This window comes from Psammomys obesus, unplaced genomic scaffold (genome assembly GCF_907164565.1).
Source record: "Psammomys obesus unplaced genomic scaffold, mPsaObe1.curated_primary_1811, whole genome shotgun sequence".
NCBI lineage: Eukaryota > Metazoa > Chordata > Mammalia > Rodentia > Muridae > Psammomys > Psammomys obesus.
Window position 1 is genome coordinate 5573270 of NW_026596125.1, and position 12730 is coordinate 5585999.

The 12730-nt window shown below is 55.5% G+C and overlaps 1 protein-coding gene across 8 annotated transcripts; it reads right to left on the reverse strand.

Annotated features, from left to right (window-relative positions):
* Positions 1 to 7171: 7171 nt before the first annotated feature.
* Positions 7172 to 12638, reverse strand: Fgf8 (fibroblast growth factor 8). 8 transcript variants are annotated; one of them, XM_055591588.1, is made up of 6 exons: positions 12607 to 12638; positions 12470 to 12506; positions 11895 to 11963; positions 11550 to 11697; positions 8287 to 8393; positions 7172 to 7462 (listed from the first exon to the last, which is right to left on the reverse strand). In XM_055591588.1, exons 1-6 carry the CDS (start codon positions 12636 to 12638, stop codon positions 7172 to 7174), a joined length of 684 nt encoding a protein of 227 aa, XP_055447563.1. The 8 variants fall into 8 exon arrangements, with proteins under 8 accessions (XP_055447563.1, XP_055447562.1, XP_055447559.1 ...); XM_055591587.1 differs by having other exon boundaries at positions 11550 to 11730; XM_055591584.1 differs by having other exon boundaries at positions 12278 to 12506.
* Between the last annotated feature and the right edge of the window lie 92 nt (positions 12639 to 12730).

Consider the following 12730-nt stretch of genomic DNA (forward strand, 5'->3'; position numbering starts at 1 on the left):
ACCAAAGAAGCAGAATTTGGAGGGGTTCTGAGAATTTTCGGCCCAACAGAGCCTGCTTTGATCTCCATTTGACCAGATTTGGGGAACATTTATCATAACTTCAGAAAATGGGTTTGTGTTATCCTTTAGTTAAACAGTTATAGGTGTGAGCTAGGTGTGGTAGCTCATGCCTATAATTTCAACTTTCAGTGAACTGAGGTAGGAAGATTATAAAGAGTTCAAGGCTAGCCTGGGCTACCTTGTGAATTCCAGGTCAGCCTAGTCTTGTCTCAGATAGATAGATAGATAGATAGATAGATAGATAGATAGATAGATAGATAAATAGATAGATAGCAAGCATAGGTTTAAATGGGCTAACAGAAGTCACCTAGAGCATGCTGTGTCTCCCTGGATACAAGGTACTCCCAGCCAGCCCTCTCCACTCAGTCTCAGAGGCTGTACCTGCCCTACCTGTTGATTGCAGTGGCCAACAGTCTCATCAGCCGTGTTGTGCCTGACATTGCCTTAGGCAGGGAGCAAGTTACACCAAAGATCTTGCTCTTCTGGAAGGTACAGCTAGACAGACCAGAATCTAATAAATAAATTAAAACCAAGAAAATGCCAGAGAGTGGGAAAATAATATTAAAAATATGACAGGACTTGGTGAGGCAAGGCCTGTTGCTGGTTAGTTTTCATCAGCTTGACAGAAACTAGAGTCACCTGGGAAGAAGGAAGGGACCTTCTTCCTTCCTTTCTTCCTTCTTTCCTTTCTTCAGCCTTCCTTCTTTTTCCTTCCTTCCTTAGGAATTGTCTCCACCAGACTGCCCTCGTCTGCTTGCCTGAGGGGCATTTTCTTGACTGGTGATCAGTTGATATGGAAGGCCTGGCTCGCTGTGGGCAGTGCTGCCCTTAGGCAGGTGGTCCTGAGTTGTAATCAAAAGCAAACTGAGCAAGCCATGAGGAGCAAGCCATTAAGCAGCATTCCACCATGGTCTCTGCTTCTGTTCCTACCTCTAGATTACCAGTTTGAACCCTTGCCTTGACTTCCCTCAATGATGGATTGGAACCTGTAAGCCAGAAAAACACCCCTTCCAACCCCAAGTTGCTTTTAAATTACAGCAACAGAGGAGAAAATTAGGATAATTGTAAACCTCACTGCTTGGGAGCTGAAGCAGGAGGATTGGAACTCAAGGCCTTCCTGAGCTGGAGTGACTTCAAGACCAGCCCATGCATCTTAGTGAGATCTTTTTTTCCAACTAAAAAATTAGGCTGGGTGCTGCAGAGGAGGCACAGCAGTTAAGAGCACTGACTGTTCTTCCAGAGGACCCAGGTTCAATTCCCAGCACCCACATTGTAGCTCACAACTGTCTGTAATTCTTCTTCCAGGATCCAACACCCTTACGTAGACATATTGCAGTCAAACACCAATGTACATAAAATAAAAATAAGTTGAAGGAAAGAGAAGTAAGGCTGGTGATGTAGCTCAGTTGATAAAGCGTTTGGCTAGCATGCTCGAAGCCCTGGGTTTCATCTTCAGCACCACCGAAGCCAGGCATGATGGAAACACATGCTATGGCAGTACTAGGAAGGAAGATCAGGGGTTCAGCCTGGGTGATAGGAGATAGGTGATAGGAGACTGTTTTAATTAATTAATTAGCTAATTAATTAATGGGCCAGTGAGATAAAATAAAATAAGGGGCCAGTGGGTAAAGGCACTTGCTACCAAGTCTGATGATCTGAGTTCAGTCCCTAAAAGCCACATAGTGGAAAGAGAAAATCGATTCCCTATACCTGTCCTCTGACCTCCATACAGTTACATACAATCCACGGTAGGTAAATCCCCATCTCCAAACAAACAGATGTGTAAAATAAAAAGCAAAATGAAGACTTGCCCAGCATATGTGAGGCGCTAGGCTCTATCTTCAGGACTGCACAACAGAACAAATAAAGTAGAGCATTGTCTACCACACAGCCATCCATCCCCTGACCCCGGAGGACAAGCGCTCCCAGCAGGGAGGGCAGCAAGTGCGAGGCTCTGCTGCTCAGACAGGCAGATGCCCACTTAGTGAGAAGCTGAGGGGACTGAAGAGGCTTGGAATGCAGCAGGTGATGGGGACAGTGGGTAGGTGGGATTAGAGAGGCCTTTCGGGGCCAGATCTCGTAGGAGACTGCAGGCCCTGGGCAGGGGCCAGAATTCCAGTGTAGGTGGGGTGGGAGCAGCTTGGTCAGACCTGGGCTTTGAACATGAGCAGAGGGGGATGGTAGGGGTCTGAGAGAGCCCAGAGAAAGCATCGGTGTACAGAGGCTGTGGCTACGGAAGGCCTGGGGGGGGGGGGGGGGGGGGGGGGGAGGGGGGGGGGGGGGGGGACTCGGTGAGTAAAGTGCTTGCTGCCACATGGGGCCCCGTCACCCACGTGAAAGCCAGGGCAGCGGTGCACACCTGTAGCCCCGGCACGCAGGATATGGAGTGGTGGCGGGGCAAGTCGATCCCGGGAGCTCCGCGACCAGCTAGACCATCTAAAGAGGAAGCTGGGTCGGGGAGAAGCCCCGTCTCTAAATGAATGGATAAATAAACGGGGTGGAGGCCAGATATGGTGGTGCTTGCCTTCAATCCCTGCACTTGACAGGCAGAGACAGAGACCCTCTATGAGTTCAAGGCCAGCCTGGTCTACGTAGTGAATCACCTGATACAGTGAGATACTGTCTAAGAAAAGAAAAGAAAAAAAGAAAGAGGTGGCTTGGAGCAGCCAGGGTAGCAGCAACCAAGCAGGGCTTTGGATGGACTGGACGAGAGAATGTTCTGGAAGTGAAGGCAGCAGGACCTACCAAGCAAGGCAGAACTGTTTGTTAGCAGAATCTGGGAGGCTCCAGATGAAACAGTTGTTGGTTTTGGTCACTTCCTGGCTTGGCTCTGGGTTGGGTAAGGGTAGAGGAAGCTGACAGTCAATAAAACTCCTGACTGCACTTAAACTGCAGGTTCTGATGCTGCTCTTTCAGTGTCCTGGGGTTCGGACCACCCCTCAGGCCACACAGTCCACATCTGTGCTCCCTCTGAGGCTGAAGACCCCAGCACAGAACTCCTTATTCTTTCGCTGACTCCCCAGGACCCCATTCTGTCTCCAGGCTTTGGCTGTCACCTGTGTGTCCAGCGCTCCTGTTACAGCTCAAGAATAAGAGCTCAGCCCTGAATTCTAGATGCAAGCAGCTGCCCACTCCCAGCTTTCCCCCCCCCCCCCCACTAGTGAGTCAGCTCAGACTTCACACATCTAAACTCTAACTCCTGATCCTCCCTGGGAGCTGGCCTCCCACCCGGAACCTTCTCAGCACCTCCACTCTCTGCTGAAGCCTTCAGGCACTCCTAGCCCCCTTCTCTTCCTACCCAAACCATATCCAAACCCACCTGTGGAATCGGCCATCTCTACCTGCCGTCCCAAAACAGAAAACATCAACAACAAAACCCACCAAATTCCAATCGATTCTCACCTCTCCCAATCCACCATTATCAATCACTTAGCTTCTCCCTGTCACTTTGTAACTCTGTACCCCTCGCCCCCCACTGTCTCCTCTTAACACACAGCAGCCAAAGCAATCTTGTTAAAACTTGCCTTCAAATCACCTCGATCTGCCTGAGCTAACCTCACAGTGGGGGGCCACCGCACCTCACAGAGGCTGAGCTGCAGCCCTTGCAATGGCCCTGCGTGTTCGGCCTCCACCATCTCCGCAGCCTCGGCTCAGTAGGCCAGCCCCCTTTAACACACTCCTCCAGCGCCAGCTCCCCACGTCTTCTCCCACTTTTGTTCCAGCCACACAGCTCTCTCCTATTTTGTGAGCTCGATGTCCCTCTACCTGACTGTCCCCCCACCCACCCAAGCGCCTTGCCCCAACAGGTGTCTGTTCAAACACGAAGTTATCAGCGAGGCCCTCTTTGATCATGCTGTTTGCGACGCCACCACCCTTCACACTCATTCCCTTCCCTGACTGTCTGAGAGCTGTCCTGTTAGTTGTAACCCCACCTGCCTGCCTCTAGAAGCTGAGCACACAACAATGGGGATTTTGAGGGTTTTATTTCCTGCTCTAACCCCTCTGCCCAGAATAGACTCAGGCATATAATAGGCACTCGGCAAATATTGATTGATTGATTGATTGAGTGAGTGAATGAATGAATGAATGAATGAATGAATGGCATTAGGATGTGACCTTCAGTCCTCGAGAGGCAGCCTGGACCTGGAAATGTTCTGGCTTTGACGCTGACTGCTGAGCCACAGGTTGTCCTGTGGCTCATCTGTAGAGAATGAAGCCCTAAGGTCCTCTGCACAGCAGCATTCTAGAATGCATGGTGCCTTGTAGAGGGCAGGATGGTGCACAGGACCAGTAGCTGTGGGAGGAGAGAGTGCTCATTCCTTCCAGCCAAGTTCTAAAAGCAAGTTTCTGATTCGGATTTGGCATGGCTCTGGGGACCCCAGGTGAGGGGATGAATGAGGTGTCTAGGCCTACCTGCTGAGTAAAGGCCTGGCCACTGACCTGGGCTCCTCCCTCTCAGGGCCTCAGGAGAGAATGTGAAAGACACAGTGTTTGAGGGGCACATGGAGGAGGATCAGGAGTTCAAGGCTAGGAGGCTACACAATGAGGCCGATGCTGGCCCAGGTTACACAAGAAAGTGGACAAGTGAAAAAGAAGAATCAAGAATCTGTTAAGGACAAAGAGAGCCTGGTAACTAACCCGGCCACACTCAACCCTTGGACAGCGCTGGATGGGTAAGTGAGCTTCCACACAGGCCTCTGCCATCCCACGGGGCCCTTGCTGTAGCTGACACAGGGACAGCGTGGCCTGCCTTTTGGCTGAGCACAGCCCAGGCCTCCTCCCTTTTCTGGGCCTTGCCGCAGCTCCCCGCTTGTTTTCCCCAAAATAAATGGCCAAGCATATTGGGCCGGCAAGAACCCCTTGAAATCAGTTGTTATCACAGTTAACAACCAGTTTGGCTTCAGTTCAGGCTGTTAACTATCAAACCACTAAGTGCGGTAATGATTGATTCTTGGCCAGTTGCAGCTTGAGTGGGCTGTAAAACCCCATTAGTGAGGGCGCTGTGGAGGCAGCAACCCAAAGATAAACAAATTGCTGGGTGCTCCAGGCTGGCTTCATCCTACTGCTCTGTGCTCAGCTCCCATGGGTCCCTGGCCTGGAGCCTACCAGAATCTGCTCCTTCCCTCAGGCAGCCTCAGCAGATTCCCACCCTCCTGCCCACCTCTCAAGCCTCTCCCCTGGAAGGCATCTCTTCCCTCTGGAGAAGGCTGGCCTGGCCCTCTGTCCTGCTCATGCTCACCTCTCTACCTAGAGGCAAACGTAGCCCATTCCCACCAGAGACTCGGAGACTCAGGTGCTCCCAGCCCAGAGGCGTGAGGCTTAGCTTTGGCCTAGCCACTGACCACCCTTGGCCCAGCCAGGCCTCACTTTGTAGCCAGGATCACAGGCAGAGAGCCTGACATTCCATCGCCCCCTAGACTCCCTCCCACCCTGTGGCTTTCCCCAGGAATTGCTCTCAAACAAATGAAATGTGGGTAATTACTGGGCTGGGGGCTGGACAGGCGACCGTGCAGATGAAAGCGCTTCCTGGACGCTCTCTTCATTTGCATGGCATCAGAAGCTGCTCAAGAGGTGTGACTTTTCCCACAGTGAGACCCCAGCTCCTCGCACAATAAAGCCAGGCTGCTCACCCAGAATTAATTAAAGGGGGAGGGGAGCAGAGGGCGAGGCACCAGGAGCTGGGGGGGGGGCTGGAAAGGAGCTAGCTGGAGCCCCTTCCCCACACCCCCATGTCCATGCACCTGAAGAAGGACACTCTGTCCAGAGGCCCTGGGACCAGGTAGACAGGGACTGAGAATCCCTACCCTCTGCTTCAGGCTTTCCACTGAGCCTTGGCAGTCATGACATACCTGGAGAGGCCAAGCCTGGGGCTTGGGCTAGAACTCTGGAATGCCCCCATGACTAGGAAGCCCTTGCCTGCCCCAAACCATGCCAACTGAAGTGTTTCCAAAAAGAGGCCTTCAGGGAAGGAGTTCCCAGATTGTCCTAGAAGCTGGGCTAGAGGAACAGCCGGGACGGAAGGTCTGAGTTGTGAAGAGTGGCCCAGCTCTGGGCACAGGAATCCTGCATTTGAGCCTCCTTTGGTATGGCATAGTACTCATCCCAAAAGCCCCCCTTCCACTCCTGCCTGTGCCTAGCTCTTCTTCCTGAAGCCAAGGACAACTGTGCCCCAGGCTTTTCAGTAGCACCTGAGCCTGCCACGTTCTATTCACAGCTCTGGCCTGGCTCTCCCAGCGTTAACTTAGCTCACGTCACGACTGCACACCAGTCTTGGCAGTGCCCCCTGCCCCCACACCTTGGACATTGGGCAGTTGCTCTTTTTCAGTTTTTGGAGTCAGATTCTATAGGCTATGACCAGTTCTATGGTCTCTGACCTGGTACTGAGGCAAAAGGGCACACAATCTGCCAACCACGGAGTACCCCTGCCTCTTCTTCATCCTGGCCCTGGAAGTGTTAGCAGAGAGAGCAAGGTGGTCCCCAAGGCTAGCTGTCAATCTTTCTGTCCCCCACCCGTCTTCCCCACAAAATCCCTCTAGTGGAGTGAAGGGGAAGTTGGCAAACAGGAGGTCCTTAGTTGGAGGGTAGCCTTGGACCTGCAGTTGGGACAAGACCGTGGGAAGGGGGATTCCTGGCAGGACAGGCTCTCCAACACACATTTCTAATATTCAGGTTAAATAAACATTTCAGTCATTTAATAGTAACTAGTACACAACCACCCTCACTGACACCCACCCCTAAGGGACCGACCTAGGCCTACTCTCCCCCCACCTCCCTGGCTGGCCTGGCCAGGTGCCCTGCCAGTGCTGGGACCTCAGGAGACCGGCTGCCAGACAAGAGAGCCCTCCCCCCAGGGGGCCCCACAGGAGCCCAGTCTCAGGTCACCAGTGGGCTTCCCCGAGAGGTAAGAAGACGGACACCACAGCCAGTGGAATACAAAAATAGAGCCTCTCTTTTGTTTAGAAAAAAAAACAAAGACAAAAAAAAAAAAAAAACCCAACAGCAAACAATATGCACAACCGGAAGGCGGCTCCCCAGCTCCTCCCTTTCGCGGTCCCGCCGATCCCTCGCTGGAGTCCGCGGCGGGGGGCGCAGGGAGGGGCCGGGCGGCCGCCTATCGGGGCTCCGGGGCCCAAGTCCTCTGGCTGCCGCGCAGGCTGCGCGTGAAGGGCGGGTAGTTGAGGAACTCGAAGCGCAGGCTCTGCTCGGTGGTGTGGTGGCCGCGCGGCAGCCGCTTCATGAAGTGCACCTCGCGCTGGTGCTGGCGAGTCTTGGAGCCCTTGCGGGGCCGGCCCTTGCGGGTGAAGGCCATGTACCAGCCCTCGTACTTGGCGTTCCGCAGCGCCGTGTAGTTGTTCTCCAGCACGATCTCCGTGAACACGCAGTCCTTGCCTTTGCCGTTGCTCTGCAGGTAGTGGGGGCGGGGGGGGCAGACCCGGTGTTACGGAGCCTCCCTCCGCGTGAGGCAGAGGGCCAGCGGCCCCAGACAGCAGGTGGGCACCCCAGCAGATGGTGAGGGGCGCCCGAGCCGGGCCCCACCCCCTGCCCGGGCACCCGCTCTCTAATCCCTCACAACCCGCAGCCCACCCGGCAACTTCCTGTCCTCCTGGGCAGCAGTGCCACATGGCTGTCTACGGAGGGGCTGGGCCCGAGGCAGAGGGGCCCAAAGCCTGCCTGTTCTGGCCTACTGCCCACCAGTCTGGCCTGGGTTGCCCGCGTTTCTCCACCTGCCCCCCTCAGCGTCTCTGGACTCAGGATCAGCCCCCAGGACAGCCACCTTATGCGGGGGAGGGGAAGCCTGGGAGGGACGCTGAGGCCCAAGCCCTGAAGCCTAGGAAGCAGGGAGCTTGAGGCTGGAGAGGAGCCGTGACTAATGGGGCCATTTCAGAGCTAGGCCGAGGGGCTGGGCCTGCGGCTTACTGAACATTCCAAATGCTGGTACCATGTAATTGGACATAATAGCAAAGCAATTTGGCGATTTGTTAAAAAGATATATGGAATTTGCCATCACCACCCCCAACCCCTTTCCTTGGCCTTCCTCCTTCATCTTCACAGGTTTTCCTCTCCCTGGTTGTTTCATTCTCTCTTACTCCTCCACCTAATGACGAGGCACCTCTAAGGTGACCAAGGTACCCATAGCTCTCCACCCATCTCGCTGAGATTAAAGTGTGCTAGAGAGCCAGTCCACACCGCTTTCTCCAGCCTCGCTTCCCTTCTGGAGCCTCTCACCTTGGCGATTAGCTTCCCCTTCTTGTTCATGCAGATGTAGAGGCCTGTCTCCGCTCCACGGACTCGAACTCTGCTTCCAAAAGTATCGGTCTCCACAATGAGCTTTGCTGTCGGGGAAGTTACAGGGCCGTCAGGAGGTCTGTGGCCTCTGTGTTCTACAGCTGTCCCCCATTTGGCTGGCCCAAGGACGCGTCCTGTCCCTGGAATGACTGTTCCAAGGGCTAGGAACCTAACAGCACAAGCTCCGGCCCCAGCCCACTTGCTGATGTGCTGAGTCGCCCTAAGAAGGATGGACTCTCTCTTCAAGACTTGAAAGTCCATCTCTGGGCTTACAAAGGGGCCAGAATAGATCACAGTTTACAAGCTAAGTTTCCTAGAAATGTTTGGGTGCAGCAAAGTGAGAAGCCCAAATCTCCTATCCTTTTAGCCTTCTTTTAATGCTAGAAGCCTTTTTATTTGAGGGGAGGGAGGATCAAGGTGCCAAGTAAAAATTCACTATGTAGATTCCATAGCTACTTGAGAGATCTCTGAATATTCTTCCAACTTAGAATATCACGAGCTCATTAAGAACACCTGGGAACAGTGACCTCCCATCATGGTCAAAGGTAAAAATATCCTGTTCCGTTCCTGCCCCTTCAGTTCAAATTAGCAGCCCTGGCCATCCTTCAACGCTGGGGAAGGGGCTGGAGAGATGGCTCAGCCCAGCTCTTGAACTCTTGTAGAAGACCAGAGTTCAGTTCTCAGGACCCACACAGGGCGGCCCACAACTGCCAGTTACCCCAACTCCAGGGAGCCAGCACCCCCTTCTGACCTCCGCGGGCACCTGCACGCTCTCACACACACACCACATACACATAATTTAAAGTAAGGTGAATCGTAGAGGAGGAGGAGGGTGTTTCTCACTACACTGACTTACACACTGCTTTCTGGAACCGGACACTGATCTTGCCCCTTCCCCTCAGCTCAACATGCAGACATCGACAGCTCAATTGTCTCTTCTCTCTTACCCTCCGTTGCAGCAGGGCTTCTTAGGCACTGGCCAAAGGCTTCCAGGTGAAATAAGCCTGGGCCGAATTCTGTGCCCTTCTCTCCTTCCTGTTCACATAGAGAGCTAGCTTGCCCAGAAGCTGGTCCTGACCACCTCTTTATGTGACTGCTCTCTCAGAAGCTGTTTCCAAGAAGGTGTGTGTGGGGGGGGGGGGTGAATTAGATGATGGACAGAAGAGACCAAATCTCCTGCGTACTCTACTAGAGAACTCAGCCCTTCTCCTCCTTGAGAAAGCAAGTCTGTCTTGACATGTGGCTTTTCTCTAAAACTAATTCCAGGGTTAGGGGGCACAGGGATTGCCAGTAAAACCTTCATGTTTGCCTAGTTTCTGACAGCCCCCTTCTTCACATAGACACAGAAGACCAGAAGCTGAAGGCCCCAGTGGGTCCCCAAGTCAGCTGGGAAATACAACTGTTTACCTCTTCCTGCTCACCTCTCCTTAGACCCAGGCAATCAGTTCAGTCCTCTCCTGCCTGCTTTATACGGCAAGAAGCAGTTGCTTTATGGCCCGGGGAGGGTGCTGGCTAGAGAAGGGGTGAGAGGACCCTGCTCTGAAGATTCTAGCCCAATGTCATAGAACAGAATGGGCATCTCTTCCCCTTCTTGGGTCCTAATAGAGCGTTGGGACCTCTCCATTGCTCTTTCCAGGCTCTGCACCTTACCCCTCTTTGACGGCCTTTTGGAGCCCCAGGCCCAAACTTCTGCCCTACAGCCAGAGGCCACGGAACCCTGGAAGCCTTCTCTGCCTCCAAAAGAAGTGAGTGGGCACCTTGTAATGCCTGAAGACCACTTACATCACCGCCAGCTTGGTTTCTCCTTCCCACCCCAAAACCCAAGGACGCTAGGCCATTTGCTCCGTAGAGTAAACTCTGGAGGAGCCAGGCATTCTTTCCTTTTTCTTGTTGGGAAGCTGAGAAGGGCAGCAAGCAGCCAATTTGGAGGGACAAAGGGCCTGAAGGCCGGCTCTGCCAGCCCAGCGGGGGAGCTCGGCCACCAGGCAGGCTGCCCCCCCCCCCCCCCCAAGAGCCCCCACCCTCCTCAGGATCGATCTAGGGAGCCTGGCCCTGCCGCTTACAGCGGCTTTCCCAACCAGGCTTTTGGAAAGCTTAACATTTTCAAACCTATTCTTCCACCCCAGTGACAGATTTATCCCAGGAAAATTATGTCTCCTCCTCTAGCTTTGAAGGGAAGTCGACGCTGAAAAAATGCAGCAAGACATACTCGATCCCCCAAACTGGCTGGAGAAGAGGAGAAAGTATTCAGGAAATGTTAAAAAAGGTGAAAGTAAGAAGAGTTTTAATCGCTCTGCCAGACGCGGGGGTCTCTCCAGAGATTCCTAGAGAACAATCTTGAACCTCTTTTTTTAACATTTACAGACTTGCAACTCCCTTCAAACGCTACATCTGAAAAAAAGGGGGGGGGCTGGTTCTTTTTCTGTTTTATATCATTCTTCATTTCTCTTCTTAGCTCTTAAAATGCCTCACCTTTTTATTACATTTTAATAGCGTCTTCCTTTCTGCTTCCATGCTTGTTTAAGTTGGTCATTATTTAAAGGTTTTTAAATTCACAATAATCGCTCTCTCAAAACCACCCCCAGCCGCCCAAAGGGTCCGCCTTCCTTGTGGTACATCTAGGATCTGGAAATTGGCTCCACTTCAAGACAGGAGTATTGAATGTTTTAGAAATTAATCAGTCCTCAGCCCAGTAGCTCCCTGTACTCAGCAACCCTCCAGGGCGCCACCAGCTAACTCCGGCCCCTGGAGCAGCCGCCTTGGGGCCAGAGTCTACCTTCCGGGCCCGCTTCCCTGTGCGACCGACCCTTCCGATCAGTCAGCAGTATCCCCCTTTTCCAAGCATCTGGGGGGGGGTTGCTCTAACTTCTTTTCCCCTCTCTCCTTTTGTGGGCTCTGGCCACATATCCTCTTTCAAGAACTTCCCTCAGATCTGACCCCCGCCCCTCCCCCCCGCCTCCACCTGCAGCTGGGAAGACGCGTCTGAGGGGAAGGGGGCTGCAAGAGAGCCTCCTGGAGGAGAGGGCACCTGTGGGCCGCGTCCTCCCCAGGGGCCCTTCCCCGCCAGCCTCTCCAGCCGAGCCTCCAGAGCCTCCAGGCGGGGCACCTCTTCTCCTCTCACTCCTGCCCGTCTGCCTCGCCCGGCTGGGGAGCCCGCAGGCCTCCCGGGCCGGCTCCCCGGGGCGGCGGGGGGCGCGCCTTACCGAAGGGGTCCCCGTCCTCTGCCATGGCGTTGATGCGCTTGTTGGCCAGGACCTGCACGTGCTTCCCGCTGGTGCGGCTGTAGAGCTGGTAGGTCCGGATGAGGCGGCGGCTGAGCTGATCCGTCACCAGGCTCTGCTCCCTCACATGCTGTGTAAAATTAGGTGAGGACTGAACAGTTACCTTTAGGAAATTGAAAAATACACAGCACGCCATTATAACGCTACTCCGCCCAGGGGCCCGGCTGGCCCCCCGCTGCCCTCGGACCCCGCTCCCGCCGCGCCGGCCCGGGCCCGCTGCCCCCGGGAGGAGGGCGGATCTGGACCCACCTGTTGGGGAGCACCCACCTGTTGGGGAGCACCCTGAGGCTCGCGGGCAGCTCGGAGCAGGGCAGCGGGCCCCCCGCCCGGGCCTTCCTAGGGGAGCAGGGCGCTTTTAAGCGGCGAGGCGACGCCCCCGGCCCGTGACATTTATAAAGACGGATCCACGGAGCGAGCGGTGAGCGCGCAAGGGCCCCGAGCTCCCGCGAGCGTTGCCCGGCCCGGCCAGGCCGCGGGGCTCCCCGGGGGGCGGCGCAGAGTGGCCTCCCCGAGCGGGGACCCCGCTGCCCCAGCGCCCGCCTGCCCCGGCGGCCAGGTGCGGCGGCAGGTAGCGTCCCCATCCTCCCGCGCCGGCGAGCGCGCCTGCGCCTCGCTGGGCTCGGCCCCCCGGGTCTAGCCTGTCCACTCACTCGCTGTGTGACTTTGGGCAGCACACTGTCTCTCTGTTCCCGAGACCCCTCCTCGGGGTAGTTTGGGGCTGGCTTTGTAAGGTTCTCCGCAGCCCTGCCGCGCTGGCCGAAGGCTCGGTCCTGGTGTCCCTGCCCGGCACTGTCAGCCGGGTCCCCCGCGCCCGGCCCCCGCCTCTGCGCAGCGCTCCTTACCTGGGCCTGGAGGCAGAGAAGCAGCAAGTGCAACAGCCTGCGGGAGACAAAAGCGGGCGGAGGGCGCGGGGTGAGCGGGGCGCGGCGGGCCGGGGGCCGGGGGCGCGGGCCGGGGGCCGGGGGCGCGCGGTACTCACAGGCAGCTCAGCGCCGAGCGGGGGCTGCCCATGGCGCGCGGCCCGGGAGCACCGGGGGCCCGCGGGAGGCGGCGGGAGGCCGGCCGGAGGGCGGACGGAGGCCGGGAGGGTCGGGGCGCGCGGC